The 22,155-nt window shown below is 44.6% G+C and overlaps 1 protein-coding gene across 1 annotated transcript in view; it reads right to left on the bottom strand.

Annotated features, from left to right (window-relative positions):
* Positions 1-22,155, bottom strand: part of LOC147712585 (AMP deaminase 1-like) — a 2,876,771-nt gene that overhangs the window by 1,919,760 nt on the left and 934,856 nt on the right. Inside the window, exon 5 of the mRNA XM_086923285.1 lies at positions 8,819-9,038. Coding sequence (XP_086779411.1) covers positions 8,819-9,038 — 220 coding nt within the window. The remainder of the gene's footprint in view (positions 1-8,818; positions 9,039-22,155) is intronic.

Here is a 22,155-nt window from a genome sequence, read left to right as displayed (position 1 = left end):
CTATCCATGGCTCCCATGGCCTAAAGAGCTTGTACTTACTGACAGAGCAGGGAGAGGTACTCCTCTGTTGTTCTGAGGATGGCGGTGTGGGCAGTGGGGTTTCTGTAAATCGAAGAATGCAATCTAAACAATTTGGGGCACTCAGTTGTCCAATGTTAAGGACTGCCAATGGGGCAGGTGGTGCTGGATCCTGCTGCCCACTGGTTGCCCTTGGTGGTGTGAGGGCAAACTTAAGGGGTTTGGGGGCTTCAGCTGCCTGGGTTGGCAGGCTTGAGTCCCACGAGGCTTGTGGGAGTTGTATCCACAATCATGAAAGGACTGGTATGGCTGTTGCCCTTGGTGGCCAGGTGTGAATGGACGTGGCTGGTAGCTCGTACTGCATCCACGAAATAGGCAAAGTGCTGAATGGGGCTACAATAGGGCCATGGAGTGACCCAGTGGCTTGGCAGTGGCCCTGCTGTCCTTAATACGTAGGGAAAATCTGTCTCATCACCGAACAGGTGGGTGCCATTGAAGTGCAAGACCATAAGGGATGCCAGAAGCAAGTAGATCTCTGCCAGGCGTGGCATCTGAGTGCCAGTGATGACGCAGCTCTGTCTAGTGAGTCAGTTGATTTCAGTCCACATCATATGATGAACCCTGCCATGGGAAACAGCCTGGGTCAGGGTGCACCGGGCTCCTCTCAGACCATGGGCAGCACTTGCAAACCAAATCCTAAACTGTGTAGGTATATTGGCCCACGAGGCATGCAGTGTTCACAGACTGCAGTGCAGGGCTGGTGGAAGAGAAAGTCAATTTGCCAAATGTATAGAGCCTTTTGAATTCCCTATCTGGTGGTGTGGTAGGGAACGCGCCAGGGTTGAATTTAGAGGTAGAGGCCTGGACAACCAGGCTCTACAGGGTGGGGTACTGGATGAGGGAAGCAGGGTCCCAAACAGAGGGACAGTAGCACAACCCAATTGTCCTACTCCTGTACAGGACTTGGCCCATACACCTAGCAGAACAACGGTAAGGGCTCATTAAAAGAGAGAAGAAGTTCTGTGCAGTGACTCCTGGCTGAAGTACCTCTGTCAAGATGTTCATCTTGACTGCCACCGAGGGTAGCGTAAGGTCCAGGACTTCAGACCCCCTCCTCACCACCATGGTAAGGGAAGCCCCTTCCTCCATAGCCACACTAGGAGGAGAGACCAAGCCAGTGTCTGGCAAGGTATCCAAATCACATGCATCTGCCAATTCCTTCTACCAGTTGTCTTTGGGATCTTCCAAGGGCTTATGGTAGCTGAAATGATCCTCAGATCCACTCCCCCAAGCGTCCTCCTCACAGGGTTTGTCAAAGAAAGTGGCTTTAACTTGGAATGTCGAGTTCTGACTGGCGGTGGAGTCAATGTTGGATGCACATCAGAGTCGGGTATGATAATGAGATCAGCGCTGCTGCAGGGCGTCGTTCTATTCTGCAGCAGACATAGAAAGAGGGCTATGCCTCTGAGGACTGTTTTTATGCAGGAAGGTGCACCTTCCTGCACAAAAACAATCCTGCATGGAACGCAGGCACCCTTGCACCATGGTGCCAGGGTGCCTGCATTGAAGCTAGACTGCCAAAACGGTGCCAGCACATGCTAGGCTGCTAAAAGGGTGCCAGTGCAGTGGAAAAGGGAGGAATACACCATATGCCTTAAATACGGTGCATTCCTGCCCTTTCCATATCACGGACGGTTGCGTACCAAGTTAACTTGCTGTATTTAAATAGGCCTCTAAATGTCCCTGTTAGTCAGATGCAGACTGCACCCAGGCTACACACCACAACCATGGCTTTAAACATTAACATTAACCTTGCACCCAACTTTTACTCTATTCGGATGAACACAATTCAAAGTGAGGGAAAATTACACTCTACAGACACGCGTTATAAGCGTAGATTTACACAGCCAAAATCATGCTTGCAAAAGCTTGGGCACAATCATGTTTGCGCCGGGACGGGTTTATGCCCAACAGGGAATGATGGCCTAAGAGTATTGTAGTGACTATGGTTGGAGTTTGTATGATTCCTCCCCCCCCGATCCTAGATATGCTCATCCCCCCGGGTTTTTCTATCATCAAGAAAGATAGAATTGACCAAAAAGGCAGAGGCGTGGCCATCATCCACAACAATAACCTATTGGTGTCTGAAACCGAGAACTTCATATATAACTCTTTCGAATGCCTTACCGCCATCATCAAAACCACCAACAATAACCCAGTGCACTTCCACCTGCTATACCACCCCCCAGGCAACTCTGTCACTTTTACAGAACACCTATCTGACCTAATCGCCCACTGCTCGCTCCAAGATTCCAACAATATCATTCTAGGCAACCTTAACCTTCACTGGAATGATAGGAACAGTGCTCCTGTACAAAGCTTAAATGACCTTCTCCTCTCCAACAACCTCACCCAACACTTTTCTCAAGAAACCCACAACAAAGGAGCAATCCTGGATGCCATCATCGCCAATCATGATGCAATCTCCATAGACCACATGCTGCCTGTCGACTGGTCAGACCATCACCTTATCCTATTTCACCTCCCTCTTCAGACCATGCCTCTACCCTCCATCTCTAACCCACCCTCATGGTCGAGAAACGTATCGCAGATCAACACAGATGAGTTACAAGAGAAAATATCCTCCCGCCTGCCCATCCCCCCGGTAGGCCTCTCCACAGAAGAACTCACAGCCCACTACAATGTTACCATGTCCTCCATCCTTGATGAACTAGCCCCCTTGAAACTGAAAAAATCCAGGAACATTCCCTCCAGATCCTGGTTCATCAAGGACATTATTGAGGAAAGAAGGCAACTCAGAGCCTCTGAACGCCTCTGGAGAAAAGACCCCTCCTCCAACCATTACGAAGAACTCAGAGCAGCAAGAAGAAAGTACAAGCTCCACATCAACAACGAAAAATCCAACTTTTTTTGCACTGCGCTGGATCAAACCAAAAACAGACCAAGAGAACTCTTTGACATCATCAAAAAACAAACATCTAAGCCGACGAATAGCCTCGTCCAGCCTTCAAAAACCCTATGCGCCAACTTCGCCAACTTCTTCAACGAAAAAATCAACTTGATCGAACTCTCTCTGGACCTTAACCTTCTTTCCCCAGAAAAAAAACAACAAGCAAAATCTCCTCAAAAATAAATCCAGCAGCAACCTGGTCCTCCTTTGACCCTGTCTCAGAATCGGAGGTCCTCAATCTTATCTCCTCCTCCAAGCCATCCTCTCACAACCTCGATCCCATTCCCGCTGAAATGGTCAAAGAGCAGAAACTCTCCCTAGCTCCACTTTGGTGGGAAGTCATAACAGTTCGCTAAAAACTGGTTTAATTCCAGACTGTCTTAAAGTCGGCCAAGTAACTCCTCTTCTGAAAAAAACAGGCCTAGACTAGACCGACCTGAACAATTTCCGTCCCATCTCCAATCTCCCTTTCCTTGGCAAAGTCCTCGAAAATGTGTCCTTCGTCAACTGAACAAACACATTGACAACATAAACCTGCTCGACCAACACCAATCTGGTTTCAGAAAAGGATACAGCACCGAAACTGCAATCCTCAACATCATGGACGACATCTTAAACTCCCTCGACGCTGACCACTGCTGTCTCCTATCCTCCTAGACTTGTCTGCTGCATTTGACACTGTAGACCACAGTCTTCTCATCAAAGCTCTCAATGAACGGGCTGACGCAGAGAAAGTGGTCCTTCAGTGGTTCTCCTCCTTCTTCCAAAACCGCTCACAAAGAGTAAAAATCTGTGCCTCCGAACTCGTTCCCGTCAATAGAGGAGTTCCTCAAGGCTCCATTCTCTCCCCTCAACTGTTCAACATATATACGGAACCTCTCGCCTCCATTCTGAAAAAAGCGAATATCCCCTTTCATCTCTATGCAGATGATACACAGATCTACTTGGAAACCTCCTCCCTCAACGACATTCAAAGACTCAACAATACCCTCAATGAAGTCCAAGAATGGCTACCAAAGAACCACCTCAAACTTAATCAGGGGCAAAACTGAGATCCTCCTCATCTCTAACAAGGAAGAAAACCCGCAAATCGTTGAATGGTTGAAAGCTATTGATGGCCTCAACGGAAATCTCATCCTGGCTACCTCAGTCAAATCACTGGGAATCACCCTTGACCACAAACTCTCCATGTCCAATCACATCAAGAACTCCACCAAGAGCGCCTTCCTCAATCTGAAGCTCCTTAACAAATTCAAACCCCACATCCCCTCCTCCGACCTCAAGCGAGCAACCCAAGCCCTGGTGTTGTCCAGACTGGACTATGGGAACGCAGTTCTCTCCAGGACTGCTCCCTCTCACCTAGCCCCACTCTAAACCACCCTCAATGCTGCAGCTAGAATGGTCACCGGAATCAAGAAATTTGACCACATTTCTCCTGCGCTCAGAGATCTGAAGTGGTTACCAGTTGAAATGCAGGTCAGTTTCAGAACTGCCTGCCTCACACACAAAGCCCTGCACACATGGAAACCGGAATACTGAGCCTCCAAACTCAAGAAAGCCAGTCAAGCAAGAAACCTCAGGAATTCCAACTCTCTCCTCCTCATTCCCTTAAAAACGCGTAAACAAAAGACTGGTGTCCGCTCTTTTGCAGGAAACGCCCCAAAAATCTGGAACGCCATCCCAATCAACATCAGAACCACCCCCTCCTTTCCAAAATTCAAAAGCCTCCTTAAAACTCTCTACCTCAACCGTGCCTTCCCGAATGCAATTACGTGATGCCCTTGCCTCCTCCTGGTTGCCTCCCGTCAGTGCAACGGGTAGCCACCAGTCATTGCACAGCCACTTCCTACCTCTTCCATATCTCAGCCCCCCCAGCTGACACCACGAAACAAACTTCTCCAACACCAGTCGTGCCTTCCTAGGACTTTGATACTACCTCCTGACCCCTCCTCCTCTATGCCTCGCTTGAGGCTCCCTCGACCCCTCTACCTCAATCGGCTCACCGCGAAGACCCAAGAGAACTGTAAAGACTCCTTTTGAACATTTTCTCCCTCAATCGGCCTACCCCTGACCCTCAGTTGAACTCTGTAATGCTTCCATTTGAACTTTTTCTGTATCTCTCCTTCCTTGCCCTTACCCTGTATTTTTGTCTCTTCCTCATCATGTTGTAAAGCCCTCCGATACCCTCGGGTCTGGCCAGCGCTATAGAAGACTTCCAAAATAAAAAAATAAATAAGTTTCAATTGGCAGTTTGGAAATTCAAAAAAAATAAAGGTGAATTTAAAATGATGTGTAGATGATTTATTGATTTTTTTATATGTTTTATATTTTTCATTAAGAACATGATATACATATTATGATCTGAACAAGCATAAAAAACATTTGAACACGGATACAATAGCTTCTTCTTTTCGTAAAAAAAATAGGCCTATTGTAAATAATTGATATAAAATCAATAATGGTTTCAGCATGTCAATGTGCAAAAAAGGTAATAAAGTGCAGTGGCGAGAAAAAGTGCTTGAGCTTTATATAACAAACTGCTAATATTTTTATATCAAAAGCGAGTGATATTATCCCTCTTTTTAAATTTCTAGGTTACTTAAAAACTTCCAATATTTGTTAAATTTGCTGATAGCTCCCGCCCGTCTTCCATACGCTTTTTCGAAATCTCGTGTCCTTTTCATTTTATTGAACCATTTCAAATGGGAGGGAACATCTCTGGATTTCCAATTTTGAAGAATTAAAGAATTGGCTACAGTACAAGAAATAAAGAGAAACGCTTCTTCGGCCTCCGTTAAAAATGTTGTATCTCTACATAGCCGAACAGGGCAGCATCAGCCTTGGGCGCGACTCTCTTCCCGATTTCCTGATCTAAGTCTAAAAGAATTGCCTCCCATAAGGATCTCAACCTTGGACATGTAAAAAAAATATGGTGCCAACTCCACTCACCATCGCCTGGCAGCTGAAGAACCTACTTTTCGCATTCAAGTATCTTTTTGCAAATGCTTCCGGAGTTAGGTTGGCCAGCCATCGTGATAGGAAGGCCATCCTTATGAAGTTAGCTGCACGCAGTGATTTACCTCCTAGGTGTCATAAGACTTCCCATTCTTTTGTGGAAAAAGTACATTGTGTCTCACAGACTATTTTTTCCAAGTGATTCTCTATCAAGGGTGGTTGGCCCTGGTCCTGAAGCAAACAATACCAATTCCATACACTGTTTAATTTGGCCCCATAGAGAGCTACTACATATTTATTGGGAGTATCAATAATGCCAGAAGTGTTTTTAAAAAAATGAACAATTTGTAGGTATTCAAAAAAGGCATGTTTCCTTAGAGTCCCAGCCTTTCTCACTACCTCCTGCCAGGAGATCACCACATCTTGAATAAAGAAATATCTTAATTCCCCTAACCCACAACCTTCCCAATAGTTCATATGGCTTAGTCGAATCTGGAGGCCGAGACTATTACATTCTCCCAATCTCAAGTACTGTAAGCAATCCTATTTCCTGGGTCATTTTATCAATAAAGAAACTATCTCTACTGCACTTAGATCCCCGCAAGCCCGCCACTAGGTCTTAAAATGCGGCCTCATAATAAGTTCTTAAATGAGGTAGGGCTAGACCCGCCTGTGCAGTAGACAATTGTAATGTGGTCAATTTAACCCTAGAAACTTTCAGCCTGATTCATCATTGGGCCGTTTTGCGAGTCTGAAATAGCGATTCATAAGGAATCGCTATTCTAGACTCGCAAAACGGTTTTCATGTAGGAATCGCAAAAAAAAATGCGATTCCTACACATTCCTTATTTGCGATTAGCAAATTGCTAATCGCAAATAAGGAAAAACTCCCCATTCATTCCTATGGGCCAAAAGGCCTCAAGAAATTTGACCACATTTCTCCTGCGCTCAGAGATCTGAAATGGTTACCAGTTGAAATGCAGGTCAGTTTCAGAACTGCCTGCCTCACACACAAAGCCCTGCACACATGGAAACCGGAATACTGAGCCTCCAAACTCAAGAAAGCCAGCCAAGCAAGAAACCTCAGGAATTCCAACTCTCTCCTCCCCATTCCCTTAAAAACGCGTAAACAAAAGACTGGTGTCCGCTCTTTTGCAGGAAATGCCCTAAAAATCTGGAACGCCATCCCAATCAACATCAGAACCACCCCCTCCTTTCCAAAATTCAAAAGCCTCCTTAAAACTCTCTACCTCAACCGTGCCTTCCCGAATGCAATTACGTGATGCCCTTGCCTCCTTTCAGCCTGATTCATCATTGGGCCGTTTTGCGAGTCTGAAATAGCGATTCATAAGGAATCGCTATTCTAGACTCGCAAAACGGTATTCATGTAGGAATCGCAAGAAAAAATGCGATTCCTACACATTCCTTACTGACTGGGTTGCCGATGCACTCAAATCACAGTATACAGATTGTTATGTAACAATACAACATATAGTATAGAACACAAAGTGACAGAAGTCTTTAACAGAAACTCCAGTGGAAAGGTAAACCGTGGAGTCTTTTAATGAAGTATACAGCCAGCTGGCCAAAAGGCCCATAGGAATGAATGGGGAGTAATCCTTATTTGCGATTAGCAATTTGCTAATCGCAAATAAGATAGCGAATTGAAGGATGCCAGGGGTGTCCAAAGGACACCCTGTAGCACCCCTTAAATGCACATTTGAACAGGTGTTGCGCACACACATGTCCAAAGTACATGTGTGTGTGTAACATGCAAAAGAAAAAAATGCACTAAAGTGCTTTTTACTCTTTTTTCGCAATTTACCACCAAGTCAGACTTGGGGGTAAATTGCGACCAAATATTGCGATTTCGCAATTTCTAATTGGTTGATGAATTGCATTTAAGGAATCTCTATTAGAGATTCTTTAAATCCAATTCCTCGCAAATATGCGATTTCGGTAATAGCGATTTTTGCATTTGGGATGATGAATCCCAAATGCAAAAATCGCGCTCGCAAAGGGCCAGATCTGGCCCTTTGCGAGCGCAATTACCTTTGATGAATCAGGCTGTTTCTTCCCCCAGACGAATTCTCTAATCAGAGTTTCAATTTCTTTAAAAAAAGGCACATTTATTTTTATTGGGACATTAATAAAAAGAAATAAGAGTAACAGAAGTATGGACATTTTAATTAATGAAACTCTTCCCACCAAGGTTAGAGGGAGTAAAAGCCACTGTTCTAAGAGTCTTCTAATTTTTTCTTTCATCCTTAAATAATTCAATGTATATAACTGTTGGTATTGGTTGGTCACATAGATCCCCAGATATCTAATTGGGTCTGACTTTGCGGCTTGTGCCCTCAGACAAGATGGAGACAAATTTAGATCTGTGTTGAGGGCTAAAACTTCTGTTTTATTAGAGTTTATTTTATAGCCCCAAATTAGCTTAAAAATCCTAAATTCCCTCAAAACTACTTCTAAATTATCTTTACTGGGCTGCAGGTATAAAATAATATCACCTGCAAAAAGTTTTAACCTTGCCATACCAGCGATTGAAGGTTGAATAGCAGCATTTCTTTTGCATTTTAATTACCAAAGGTTCAATAAAAAAGGTAAAAAGCAGTGGCGAAAGAGGACAGCCTTGCCTTGTCCCCCGGTTTATTTTTACAATGCCTGCACGTTTCAAATGTATTACTACCTGAGCCGAAGCCCCCTGATATGTGTAGATGATTGACAATAAATGTAAAGTGTTCTAGTGAGATAACAATGCAAAGTAGCAATTCGTTTTGTTCTTCGTAGTACTTTAATCTAAAGACAACAGTAAAAACTTATTTTCAAGCAAATAAAAACATTTATAAACTGTAATTTGATACTTACAAAGCACCTCGAGCAATTAAGGAAACAACAAAATTATAATCCTTTATATAGTTTTCAACCTTTGTGTAAGTAAAGTTTATGGGATCATCTCTTTCAGCAGCATTTTTATCAGCATAAACATGTATCACTCCATCTCTCATTATAACTTGATACTCAAGGTTTTCCGGCAGATTATCTGTTCTGTAAGGATCTTCTCCCTCTTTGATGCGAGATGGGAAAGCTAATAAAAAAAAAACAAGAAATAAATGAATGAAGCTAACCGCAAAATTAGTAAAACCTTTGTCATTTTCATAGATTCTAATAATATTTTGTCGTGAAAACAAAAACATACAAAAAATACAATATTATGTTTAAATAGGATATTAAATGTAAAAATATATATGCAATAAATACTCATCCTAAGTTGCAATGTAAAGCCCTCTGTCTTGCACGCGCTTAATGAAACTTAAAGTATTTGTTTGTCATGAATATTTCTGTCAAGGGTGTTTCATTTCAGGTGTTCATTTTTGTTCTACCACACATGTTTTTGGCACAATTTATGAATCAATAAACCTGTGAACTAGGCCACTGATTTATGTGTAGCTCAAAAGCCACGTTTGCATTCTGTATGAGATGAATCAACTTTTATCCTTGTGTCGTGACAATGGCAGCTTTTTTTTTAGCTTGGAATACCTGAGTAGATTTCCATATCACCCCAAACAAATTGCGACCTTTCCAGAGAAAAGGAAAACAAGTAGGTGTTGTTCTCCCCTACCTCTGAGTTCCACATACAAGTATGATCGAGTGTTTAGAATCTGATAAACTTGCCAGAGAATCGCTTGTTCTTACAAGGAAATGGGGAGAAGACCACCACCTCGAACCCCAAGAATCCATGCAAACATAAACTTCATAATGATTAGTATGCATTGTATGCTATTCTTCGGCAATGTGATAATAATTACAAAATATTGCTGGGTCTTGAAAGACAGGTGTGATGACATAAAGGACTGATCACAACTCAATAAAATGTGGATCAGCTATCCAGGAGAACAGGGAAGGTGACATGCACTTTCCAGGCATGGGCTGGAGGAGAGTGAGAACTTAAAGGTCCGAATTGTATGCGCTCATAGGTTAAGAGCCTCATGACTGGTGATTGGCGGGACATTGTAGCAAAACGTACAGCCTCAGCAACAAAGGATAGGAAATTGAGGATGCCTGTCTAGCTGAAAATGCGCCTTTTGAACTGTAAATACCAGGACCTATCATAGAGCATGCTGAATAGGAGGGAAGCAATGCAGGATATCACAAGAGAATTGAGGAAAAGGCAGTGGATTTAAGATATATGTAATGGAGGCTAGATAAAATCTTAGTCATTGAGTTTACCCAAACCTGGCCATATGGTACTCTTGGAATGTTAGGGGGCTGAATTTCCCAGTAGAATGCAATAAAATAGGACAGGCACTATTGCTAGACTCCCCAGATGTGATCTACTTACAGGAGGCGCACTGCCTACTCTAAGACACCAGGCTCATGGAGTAAAAGCTCTACCTAAACCAAATATATGCTTCCATAAAATAAAAATGTTTATAGAATACCAGTAGCGTGCTGTAGAGACTTTTACAATTTAACCAAAGGAGGCAGGTGCATCATTATAACAGGAAAATAGAGGACAGGGAGCTGGCTCAGCTGGTATCATACGCCCCAAAAACTAACTAAGACAGGTTTATCTTATCCGTATTAAGATAGGGAAACCATGTGAAGGAGAACTAGTGTGGCTGGGAGACTTTAACATTTTTACTTGCCTTCCACTAACAGGCACCCAAATGGTAGGTTCTAAAGTCTGGGGAATGTAAAAAATTATGATTTGAATGCTCTCAGAGTAAAGCAATGCAAACACTCTGTTAGAAATGGGGATCTCTGGTTGGCTAAGACTTACGCCAAAGCTAGGCAGAGACCACCACTCTAGTCAGGGAAATGGAGTTACTCGCCAAAGATAACCCGTGCTCACCTCCTTGGTAGCCTGGCACGAGCAGTTAGGCTTATCCCGGTGGTGATGTGTAAAGCATTTGCACAATACACAGAGCAACAACATACTAGGCACACCACAAAAGGAACTCCACACAAGGTTATATATAAAAATAGCCTTTGTATTATCATAAAACACATTAGATGGTAATCACACAATATACACTGTGCCAACAGGCACTGGGAAATATTTACAGGGGATTATTTACACAGGACAGGGCAACGTGGGCCACTGTCAGAATTATCACTTGGTAAAAATAGTAAAAGTCAGAACATAAATCGTAGTAGGGAATAAATCAAACCTAGATCACAGTAGAGAATACAATAATACATAACACAGTATGCAAAACCTCATAATCATAAAATCACATCTATAAGCATAAATCAGGGTGCAAAAAAACATAGCATATACATTGCATTTCCTAGCACCTATATAAATCACACTAGGGCCTGGAGCCCTTCAAACCTAATAGTCCCCCGGGCCAACTGGTCATCTCTAAGGGGCTCAAATGCCCTCTATCCAAAGTCAGGTCACGCTGTCAATGCAGCAACAGTCAAGGGTGTGCAATGTGCGCAGGCCAAAACGTAGCTGCTGGCACTAAGTGCTGCGCAGCTGTGAAAGAAAAGATGGGGCGAAGGAGTGCGTCTCACTCCTGTATTCAAAACAGGTCCCCTAAAAGAAAGACCTAAATGGTGCAGCTGCCCACTACTTGCTGGGCAGCTGATAATGGTCAAATGGGACTTGGGCTCTCAATGGCCCTTGAAACAAATGTGCCCAACGATGGAGCCATCTGGCTCTAAAAATAAAAATGTCCCCATGGAGCACACGGGCTCCTGAAATAACTATGCGCCAATAAAGAAGAAGAAGAACATGCCCCCAGGCACTGTGGAGCGCACTGGCGCTTTAAATAAATATGCATATGGTGGAGCCACTTAGGCTCTCACACCAACCCATGCCTGCCTCGTTGGAGCCACGTAGGCTCTAAAATACTGGGGCGAAATGTTGGAGCCACCTAGGTTCTAGGAATAATGATGCCCCCTGAACAATAAGGCATGGGCCCCCCTGGGCCCGGATAGACAATTATGGCCACATTGGAGCAGGCCGCAACGGCAGGTCCGCTCATGGTAACATCAAAAAGATACTGGCCATGTGTCCCGCCCAGCCCTCACTCACCGGGACTGACAGGGAGCACCTTCAGTCACTGGCGATCTTCCGCGGGCCTGCCTCCCCTTCAGACAGGTGGGGATGGGCTGAACAGCAGCGGGTGGAGCCCATGAGGCTCAGTAGCCTCTCGTTCCTCTGGGGCTCCGGTCGCTCTCGGCTCGCTTCACCATGGAGACTGCGAGGCTCCGGACGGACCCCCGGTGGCGGGGCAGGACTTCTCTCCCCGCTCCACCCAACACCAGGCAGAGACGCCGGGCTTCCGGGTCGCCATGCTTGATTGCGGCGGCCCCGTCAGAGATTTCCACAGGCGGGGTGGGCACCCGCTGAGTCAATAAGCGTGGTGGCACCCGCAGGATACGCAGAACGGCACCAGTATGCTGGGTGGACACCCGCGGCTTTCACTGAAAAAGGAACACATCGGCACCTGCAATTTCAATAAAAATAAGCAGGGTGGGAACTCACCGATCCAAACAAAAGCACCATAAAGAGGAGTAGGCTCCCACTATGTGAAATAAGGCAAAGCGGGGTGGGCACCCGCCATCTAAGCATAAAGGGGGGAATCCATGGGCCCCAGCAAGGGCTGCAGTGTGGTGCTGCGCAGCCCCCAGGGTCTCCTCTCCTTCAGGGAAAGTCGAGGACAAAGCGCTCACAGGGCGCTAGGAGCAGAGCACAAGGTCCTTGTAGGATCAAGGAAAAAGCAAAAAGGACCCAGGGCATAGCTGGGCCCAGGGAAGCAGCCCTCCTGGCAAGTCCTCCTGGGCCCCAGCAGCAGCACACCCTGCAGGAATCAAGATCCAAGAGTAGAACAACATCATGGGGTCACAGCCCCTTCTTTTATACAGCATTTCCCTTTGTTCTAACAGTGTAGGGCATGGGAGAGCCAGATACAACTGGTTCAGGGAGCTGTTGAGCACTTTTTTGGCTCAGCTCCTTTCTCCCTTTCTCAGGACAGGCCAGGTGGAGCCAGCATTGTGGAGGGAAGGCACAGCCCTATTCAGGTCCCAGGTGCAACTCCTCCCTCCCATCTACATGCAGATTTCCCTATTCACCACCGGGCAGACTCATCCTGGCTCCTGGAGCCAGCCACACCATCCAGCACCTGTCAATCACAAGCCAGACAGGCCATTCACATCACACGGCACACAGAAATGCCAACTTCTAAAAGTGGCATTTCTAAAATAACCACAATAAATCTACGCACACTATTGCGCAGCATTTATTCTCACGAGTTTGCACATACTAACTTAACCCTACACTCCTCTCATATCAGGAATTATCATGGGCACACATATCCCCCATGCATTCCTATGAGAAGGCAGGCCCATCTCACCACATGCACTCAGAGTGCGCACGCACTTTACACTGGGCCACGGTGCTAAAGTGCGCAGAGTCCTAAAATCACTACCACCATGCCAGAGGCTTAAGGCAAAAAGTTTAGGGGTGAACCTGCTAAAAAGGCCTAAGTCCAACACACTCATACCCAAAACATTAAGCCCATTACTATTCACAGACGTCCTTTTAAAGTTACTGTTGCCATAAAGGCCCGAAAACACTTGTAAAGGTATTCCAGCCTAGCCTTGGAGTAAGTTCGGTACCACACATGGTCGCTCACAGGTAATGCAAACACACTGCCATAGAAAATAACAGGTGTGGGGTCTTAAAATAACAGCCCGTATGAAATAATGGTAGAATACATTATTATTTTCAATTTTCAATTACATATATATTTTTAAGTGTAAAAAGTAATATTTAATTCATTTTTCTAAATTAAAAACATTAACATTTAACTTTTTTGCTTAAATATAATAAAAAACATGTTTAAAGTTTAATATAAAATGTAATTTAACTAACATTGATTACACCAATAAGTTCTAATAAATAAAATGTACTAGATATTAATACAATTTGGAAAATATAGTCATGGTGGTTAAAATTATTTTTTACAAATAATAATTAGAAATTAAGTTACTATGTTGTATTTTTTTAACTTCATGAATTCATTTGCTGTAATATTCAACTTTTTTAGTTCTAGGTTAATAATAATATTTTAGGCAAGGTTACATTTTTATTTTATATTAAAATATGCTTCATATTTATTTTAATTATATTTACCATAGGGAGATGTCTGCCCCAGAGGTAAATACTTCCACCTATGTGTGGAACATTACTAGTAGCAAATTCACAATTTTATACCATGTTTTAGCAGGTTTTACCCCCAGTTTTGAGGTAAAGTTTACCCCTAGTAGTACATTTACCCTTTGGAAATGGTGAGAATAGTTGATACTAGTTGCAGTCATAAGTTTACAAATGAGTAAATCCACATATGTAAACGTAAACTTACATTTGTGTATAGGCATCCATATGTGTTTACTTTGTACTGAGACACCTGACATCTAAAAGGAGCATAAGAAAAAACTGCAAGAACAAGTAGAGGCAATAATACTGTTTAGCCTAAATTGAAATCCTCTTTTTTAAATATTATATTTTTCTAGTAGGATTCAATGTATGTGGTGTCAGTTATGGTTAAACAAAATGGAATCCACTCAGAAAGGTGGTCGTGATCCCTAAAGTGATGGGGAGCACACAGTGTTGTTTAAATGCCCCTCACACACCAACAGGCCCCTTGGTGTCATGCTTCATCATCGGGGCCTTCGCACCCCTCTACGGAATGCGGCGTGCTACGACTTACGGCTACGTAGGAGCACTTGGTAGTGAACTATGTGAGGGTGTGTATTTAGGGAAGATATGTGAGTTAGTGAGGTGAGGTGAAAAAAGTGAGGTTAAAAAATACCTGGCTCGTGGGAAAAAATTATTTATTATGTCCTCGGCTGGTATTATTAAAAAGGTGCAAGGTGAGGTTGATAATATACGTATTAGGGTATATCAACCTAAAAGTGTCAACATGTTTCGGGGTACAACGACCCCTTCTTCAGGACAAGGATATGCACATTATCCTCACCTTACTCACATGGGATGTCAAAGTGTATTCTACAAAAAATGAACTAAGTGAAATGTACCTATCAATGTTATTTAATGGATGAGTTCAGTTGCGCCCAATTGGCGTTGAAGATAACTTATAGTTCAAGGTTAGGAGACCTCATGAGCCTTAGCGTGGTATTGGGGGATTCTACCCTCACTGCTTAGTTAAGCAACGGTTGCATCAGCGTTGAGGGGAAGGCAGGCGATTTGGCTATGCAGTAACCGTTGCTTAACTAAGCAGTGAGGAAGGAATCCCCCAATACCACGCTAAGGCTCATGAGGTCTCCTAACCTTGAACTAAAAGTTATCTTCAACGCCAATTGTGCGCAACTGAACTCATCCATTAAATAACATTGATAGGTACATTTCACCTAGTTCATTTTTTGTAGAATACACTTTGACATCCCATGTGAGTAAGGTGAGGATAATGTGCATATCCTTGTCCTGAAGAAGGGGTCGTTGTACCCCGAAACATGTTGACACTTTTAGGTTGATATACCCTAATACGTATATTATCAACCTCACCTTACACCTTTTTAATAATACCAGCCGAGGACATAATAAATAATTTTTTCCCACGAGCCAGGTATTTTTTAACCTCACTTTTTTCACCTCACCTCACTAACTCACATCTCTTCCCTAAACACACACCCTCACATAGTTCACTACCAAGTGCTCCTACGTAGCCGTAAGTCGTAGCACGCCGCATTCCGTAGAGGGGTGCGAAGGCCTCGATGATGAAGCATGACACCAAGGGGCCTGTTGGTGTGTGAGGGGCATTTAAACAACACTGTGTGCTCCCTATCACTTTAGGGATCACAACCACCTTTCTGAGTGGATTCCATTTTGTTTAACCATATCGCCATGGGAGACCGAATCCACTTGTCTCTCTCTCTCCCCCCTCTTTGTTGTATTTATGTGGTGTCAGTTACTCACCTTCTTGTGTGTGGGAGGCAAACAGGGAGTCGCAGGTTTCCCTATGTCTATAGAAGCTGTTAAATGTTATTAGTAGCACACAGTGTACTCCTCCGCCCCGGAGCATGCACATGAATATGCCACACAAATAGCTCTGGATTGTATGACTTTATTCCTCAGCATACAATCACATACACTGCACAGTCATAACTGGTAATAACCACACCTCCCAGAAAGTTACGCAATTACTCAGAACTGCAAGGGTCTTAATACACATAGACTCACAACACTACATCTCCCCCTTTGTTAAATAAACTGTCCAAACAACAGTTACATCATATTTCTTAAATAAGTTGTTGAGGTGCTCACACTAGTCGGTCAGATCGAGTGGCATGAAGTGGTTGATATGGACTCTGTTTGTGAACTGATGGTACAGGATTTTATGTTTTATCCAGACTGTGAGGCCAGATCTCCTTGTTCATAATTGCAGGAGCTGACTATCATAGAGGCAGGTGCTCAAAGTGTGATGAGCCCCCTGTGATGGATTTTCCAGAACGATGGGCCGTCATCAGGTATACTTTGCATGTCACAACCCTCAGAGGATCGACATCAAATGGAGCGTGTGTTTTCTGCTTTCTTTTCTGCTTGACCAGGACCAAGTCACCCTCCTTGAACACTGTTTCCTGGGCTCATTGACACCAATCGGCCTATGTTTCCATTTTGCATTTTTGAGCAGTGTCTGTGACATGAAACTTACCAGCATTCAAGGATCGGTCTATTGTCCACTGTGGTAGTTTGGTTCCGATGGCTCTCTAAAATAGCAAGGTGGCAGGACTTTCACTGGTTGTGGAATGAGGAGTTGAATGATACACACAGAGGGCTTGATTTAACTCGTTCACTTTCATTGATGCTTGTTGAATTCCCCATTTGCATGCACCCATGAATCCTTGCACAACATCATTTGCTTAGGGCCACAGAGGTGTACTCTTTTGATGCTGGAGACTTAGTATAACTAGACATTCCTTGAATTCTTTGCCATTTAAGAGTCGGCTCCTGTCTGATTTGAGACCAGCAGGGATTGCCACACTGCAAAAATTTTAACCAGCCGCTCGAGACCTATCCATAAGTAGTTGATGATAACTTCTCTACTAGTAGAAAGCATGAATACTCATCAGTGACTACCATGAGATGATGTTGTTTCCTAGGGGCCCAAAGAAATCAACTTCAACTCTTTTCCATGCCTATGCAGAAAGGTCATGCATTGACAATGGATTTTGAGTCACTTTGGGGGATATGCAGTTGCAAAGATGGAACTCATTTAGTTCCCTCTCAACTCGATCATCTAAGTGCTGGAACCACACTCGTTCTCTTAGGACTACAATGCCATTATGTCCTTCACGGGCTGGTTCAATGACCTTTGTCTTAGGCTCTCAGGTATGGCAATTCTCTAGTCTCTCAATGCAACACCTTCCCTGGCCCAGGCAGTTCATCCTGTACATTTTTTTTTATTCGACATTGTCAGCAAAAGGTAGAACACTCTTCTTCCAGGATTGAGTTGAAATTATGTCTTTGAGGATAAGAATGTTCTTGTCATCATTAGTAGCAGCAAGAATCTGTTCAGTTGATAGGTCCGCTGGCAATGAAGTAAATGTACTCCTCAGCTGTTTTAGATGTAGAACTGTGAAAGTGTAGCGGTACTCATGAAAAATAATCAGCATGGTTCTGATCTTTACCCAGCTTGTGTACAGTTGCATAGTGGTACTCTTGCAGTCTCAAACCCCATCTCTCAATGAGAGAGGGCAGCTTGGTTTTTGGATTTCCAAAAATGGTGAGCAGTGCTTGATGATCTTTAATTATACTGAAATGTTTCCTATATAGAAGCACATGGTAATGTTTGCAGGCCCACATTACAACCAGACTCTCTTTCTCTGGCTGAGGATAGGTATGTTCTGTGTCAGATAGCCTTCGACTGGCATAGGCCACAATGTGTCGCTGGATTTGGATGACCATTATGTCAAACAAGGATTGCATCTAGCCCCACAGGACTCACATCCACTGTGATCTCAGTCCCTAATTTGGGGCAAAAATAAACCATCTGAGTTGCATTCTTAATGGCATGTTTTATTTTTTCAAGCTTTGATCACATTCAGCAGAACATTGGTATGGGACATTCCATTTTATCAAGTCTCTCAATGGGGCACTCACAGTAGCACAGTCACAAATGTACCTTAAGCAATAACTGGCCACAGAAGGATCGTAACATAGGGACATCTTGTGGGGGCGAGTAGCTGACAGTGCTTTCACTTTATCAGGGTCAGGAGTCATTCAACTATCAAAAATTATGTGTCCAAAGAATTTTTGTTTGGTCTTGTGAAACTCACACTTTGCTGCGTTCAGAGTGAGACATGCATCATCAAGTAACTGGCACACTTGTGTAAAGAGCCTTGTCATGCTCCTCTTGCGTTGCTACAAATACCAGTATGTCATCACTGAAATTAAAAGCATGCATAACGGGGTTTCTGAGACCATTCGATGCCAGGTAGACAAAGGGGAAACAGAGGCACTCATCCTATTGGATTTGAGTGCCGTTTCGACACTGTTTCCCATTTCACCCTTCTTACTGCCATAAAATTCATCGGCATCAGTGGCTCAGCCCTCGGTTGGGTAGCCAGCTATCTTTCTGACCGTACGTTCCAAGTTTTCTCCCCTTCCTCAGCCTCTAAAACTCATCACTCCACCCGTGGTGTCCCTCAGGGCTCTATTTTGAGCCCTTTATTCTTTAACCTATATGTTAGACCCCTCGCCACCATTGCAGAGCAAGCCGGACTTGTCATCTATTCCTACGCCGATGATACTCAGATCATCTTTTCACTCTCTACAGGTCAAAATTCCTCCACTTCATCTCTTCACTCTGGTCTTAATAACATAGCTAGTTGGATGCACGACAACAAATTAAAATTAAATGGGGACAAGACCATCATCTCATGGTAGTCCCCCATACCACACTCTGGGGTCCCCATCATTGGCCACAGCAGTTGGGCTCCCTACCCGTTCCCTCCAAGACAGCTCGCAACCTAGGCATCGTATTTGATGATTTGATGATCAGCTGTCAATGAGGCAACATGTGATCAAGGTCTCGGCCACCTGAGTTACCATCATCAAGTGGCTGATAAAGATCATATGGATGCTTTCCCATGACACCCAGAGAACCGTAGTCCAGGCGTTAATTACTTCTCGGCTGGACTATGGGAATGTCCTTTTTCTGGGTGCATGCAAGGAGGTGACGCGTAAACTTCAGACAGTTCAAAATATGGCAGTTCGATTACTCTGTAATCTTCCCAGAACCTCTCCCACCTCGGCCTCTCTGCGCAGCCTTCATTGGCTCCGCATTGAAAACCGTTCTAAATTCAAGGCCCTTTGTTTCATGCATCGCATTAAGTCAGGCATTGCCCCTTTCTACTTAAGAACTCTGGTTCATCAACACTGTCCCTCCCGTACTCTCCGTTCATCAACCCATGAAAGATATCAGGTCCCTCGCATCAGGAGAGCCAGAATGGGCGGTCGCTCATTCGCTTACTTGGCCCCTTCCCTGTGGCATGCATTACCTCTCTCCCTACGTTCTGAATCCTGCTATCTTGGGTTCCGTAGAGATCTTAAGACCTGGTTATTCAATCTTTAGACCCTATAGATTCCTTAGAGACCTTTTCTGCAATTAACTGTCCTCTCTTTTCTGGTAAGCGCTGGGAAACCTCCGGGTAGCTGCGCGCTGTATAAAATTAAATATAATAATAATAATAATAATAATAATAACAGGCTGAATTATTTGACGTATTTCATCCTGAAATATTTCTGCAGCTAATGGCACTCCAAACCTCACCCTTTTGTATCTGAACAAACCAACATGAGTCAAAAAAAGTAGTGATGCACCTGCAGTTCTCTCCTGAGTCGAGTTGATGGTATCCCTTATTCAGATCGAGATAGGAGAAGATTTTGGCACCATTGAAATGCATGATCATGTCTATTATTTTTGGACCAGTACATCTTTCTCTCTTGATTACTTTGTTGGCCTAGTGCTCATCAACACAGATGCGCACTGTGTCCAATAATTCCCATTTTTGTCTCAACAGCTTCTTGCAAGTGGAAAGTGACTCTCAGGTGCTGCTGGGCAACAGGGAGAACATCCTCATTGATGTGAAGTTGCACTTTCATCACCTTAAGCCTGCTTAGGCCATGAAAAAACGATGGGAACTGCCTCACAACTTCAGTTTGATTGTTGAGGTTTTAACAGAGAGATATCAGTCCCATGTCAGCAGAGGTGGTAAAACTAAGTAGGCATGTACTAGAGGAAGAACCTTTAAGGACGAGAATTGGTGTTTGCACAGATACTTTTTTATGTTTCATTGTCGCTATGAATGACCTTAGACTCTGCAACGGTTTAGAAGCAACCCACATGAATACTTTCGTGTTTGACGGGTTGAAGTGTGGCACAGTCAAGTCATAGCATAGCATTTATATAGCGCACTACGTACCCAGAGGGTTTCAAGGCGCTTAGGAGGGGAGGAGGATTATTTGTCAAATATCCACGTTTTAAGCTGCTTTCTGAACGCTAGGTGATTCTGGGTGAGGCGAAGGTAAGCGGGGAGTGAGTTCCATGTTTTGGCAGCCAGGTATGAGAAGGATCTGCCTCCCATGGTGGTCTTGTTGATGAGAGGTACAGTGGCGAAGGCTTGGTTGGAAGAGCGAAGTTGTCGGGAGGGGGTGTAAAAGGACAGTCGAGAGTTGAGGCAATCTGGTCCGATGTCGTAGAGTGATTTGTGTGCGTGGGTAAGCAGTCGGAAGGTAATCCTCTTATCGACGGGTAGCCAGTGGAGGTCTTTAAGGTGACCAGAGATGTGTTCGTTGCATGGGATGTCTAGTATGAGCCTGGCTGAGGCGTTTTGGATTCGTTGTAGTTTCTTCCGGAGTTTAGCGGTGGTACCTGCGTAGAGGGTGTTTCCGTAGTCCAGTCGGCTCGTGACTAGAGCGTGGGTGACTGTTTTCCTTGTTTCGGAGGGGATCCAGCGAAATGTTTTTCTGAGCATGCGAAGAATGTTAAAGCAGGAAGAGGATACGGCGCTGACTTGTTTGTTCATTGAGAGTGAAGAATCCAGGATGACGCCAAGGTTCCGTGCGTGGTCTGTCGGGATGGGTGCATTTCCGAGGGCTTCCGGCCACCAGGAGTTGTCCCATGCAGAGGGGGATTTACCTAAGATGAGGACTTCTGTTTTGTCTGAGTTCAGTTTCAGACGGCTTTGTTTCATCCATTCGGCGACTTCTTTCATTCCTTCGTGTAGGTTGGTTTTGGCGGTGCTGGGGTCCTTGGTGAGAGATAGGATCAGTTGAGTGTCATCCGCGTAAGAGATGATGTTGAGGTTGTGTTGGCGGGCGATGGCCGCGAGGGGGCTCATGTATACGTTGAAGAGGGTGGGACTGAGTGAGGATCCTTGTGGAACGCCGCAGATGACTTCGGTGGCCTCGGACTTGAAAGGTGGGAGGCGGACTCTCTGGGTTCTTCCGGTGAGGAACGAAGTGATCCAATCCAGTGCCTTTCCTTGGATTCCGATGTCTCTGAGGCGTTGTAAAAGGGTGCTGTGGCAGACTGTGTCGAAGGCTGCAGAGAGGTCGAGGAGGATGAGGGCGACTGTGTCTCCATTGTCCAGCAGAGTTCAAATGTCGTCTGTTGCTGCGATGAGGGCGGTCTCAGTGCTGTGTTTGGCTCGGAAGCCAGATTGTGAGGGGTCGAGGGAGTTGTTGGCTTCGAGGAAGGCGGCGAGTTGGTTGTTGACGGCTTTCTCGATGACTTTGGCCGGGAATGGAAGAAGCGAAATGGGGCGGTAGTTTTTGAGTTCGGTGGGGTCTGCTGTTGGTTTTTTCAGAAGGGCGGTGAGTTCAGCGTGTTTCCAGTCTTCTGGGAAGGTAGCGGAGTTGAAGGAGCAGTTGATGACGTCTCGGAGGTGCGGAGCTATGACGGAGTCTGCTTTGTTGAAGATGTGGTGAGGGCATGGGTCTGTGGGGGATCCAGAGTGGATGGAGTTCATCAGGCGGATGGTGTCCTCAGTGGAGATTGGCATCCAGGCGTTAAGGGTGTTGACGGGGGGAAGATGGTCAGCTGGTGGTAGGGTGGGTTGGCTTCCGGGTTGGTTGTCAGAGCTGTTGTGGATGTCAGCAATCTTGTTGTGGAAAAAAGAGGCTAGGGAATCGCAAAGGGTTTGAGAGGGGGTGATGTCGTTGGAGT

This window comes from Lissotriton vulgaris, chromosome 5, assembly GCF_964263255.1.
Source record: "Lissotriton vulgaris chromosome 5, aLisVul1.2, whole genome shotgun sequence".
NCBI classification, from domain to species: Eukaryota; Metazoa; Chordata; class Amphibia; order Caudata; family Salamandridae; genus Lissotriton; species Lissotriton vulgaris.
The sequence above is the reverse complement of the archived record's forward strand: the minus strand, read 5'-3'. Positions and strand labels throughout refer to the sequence as shown.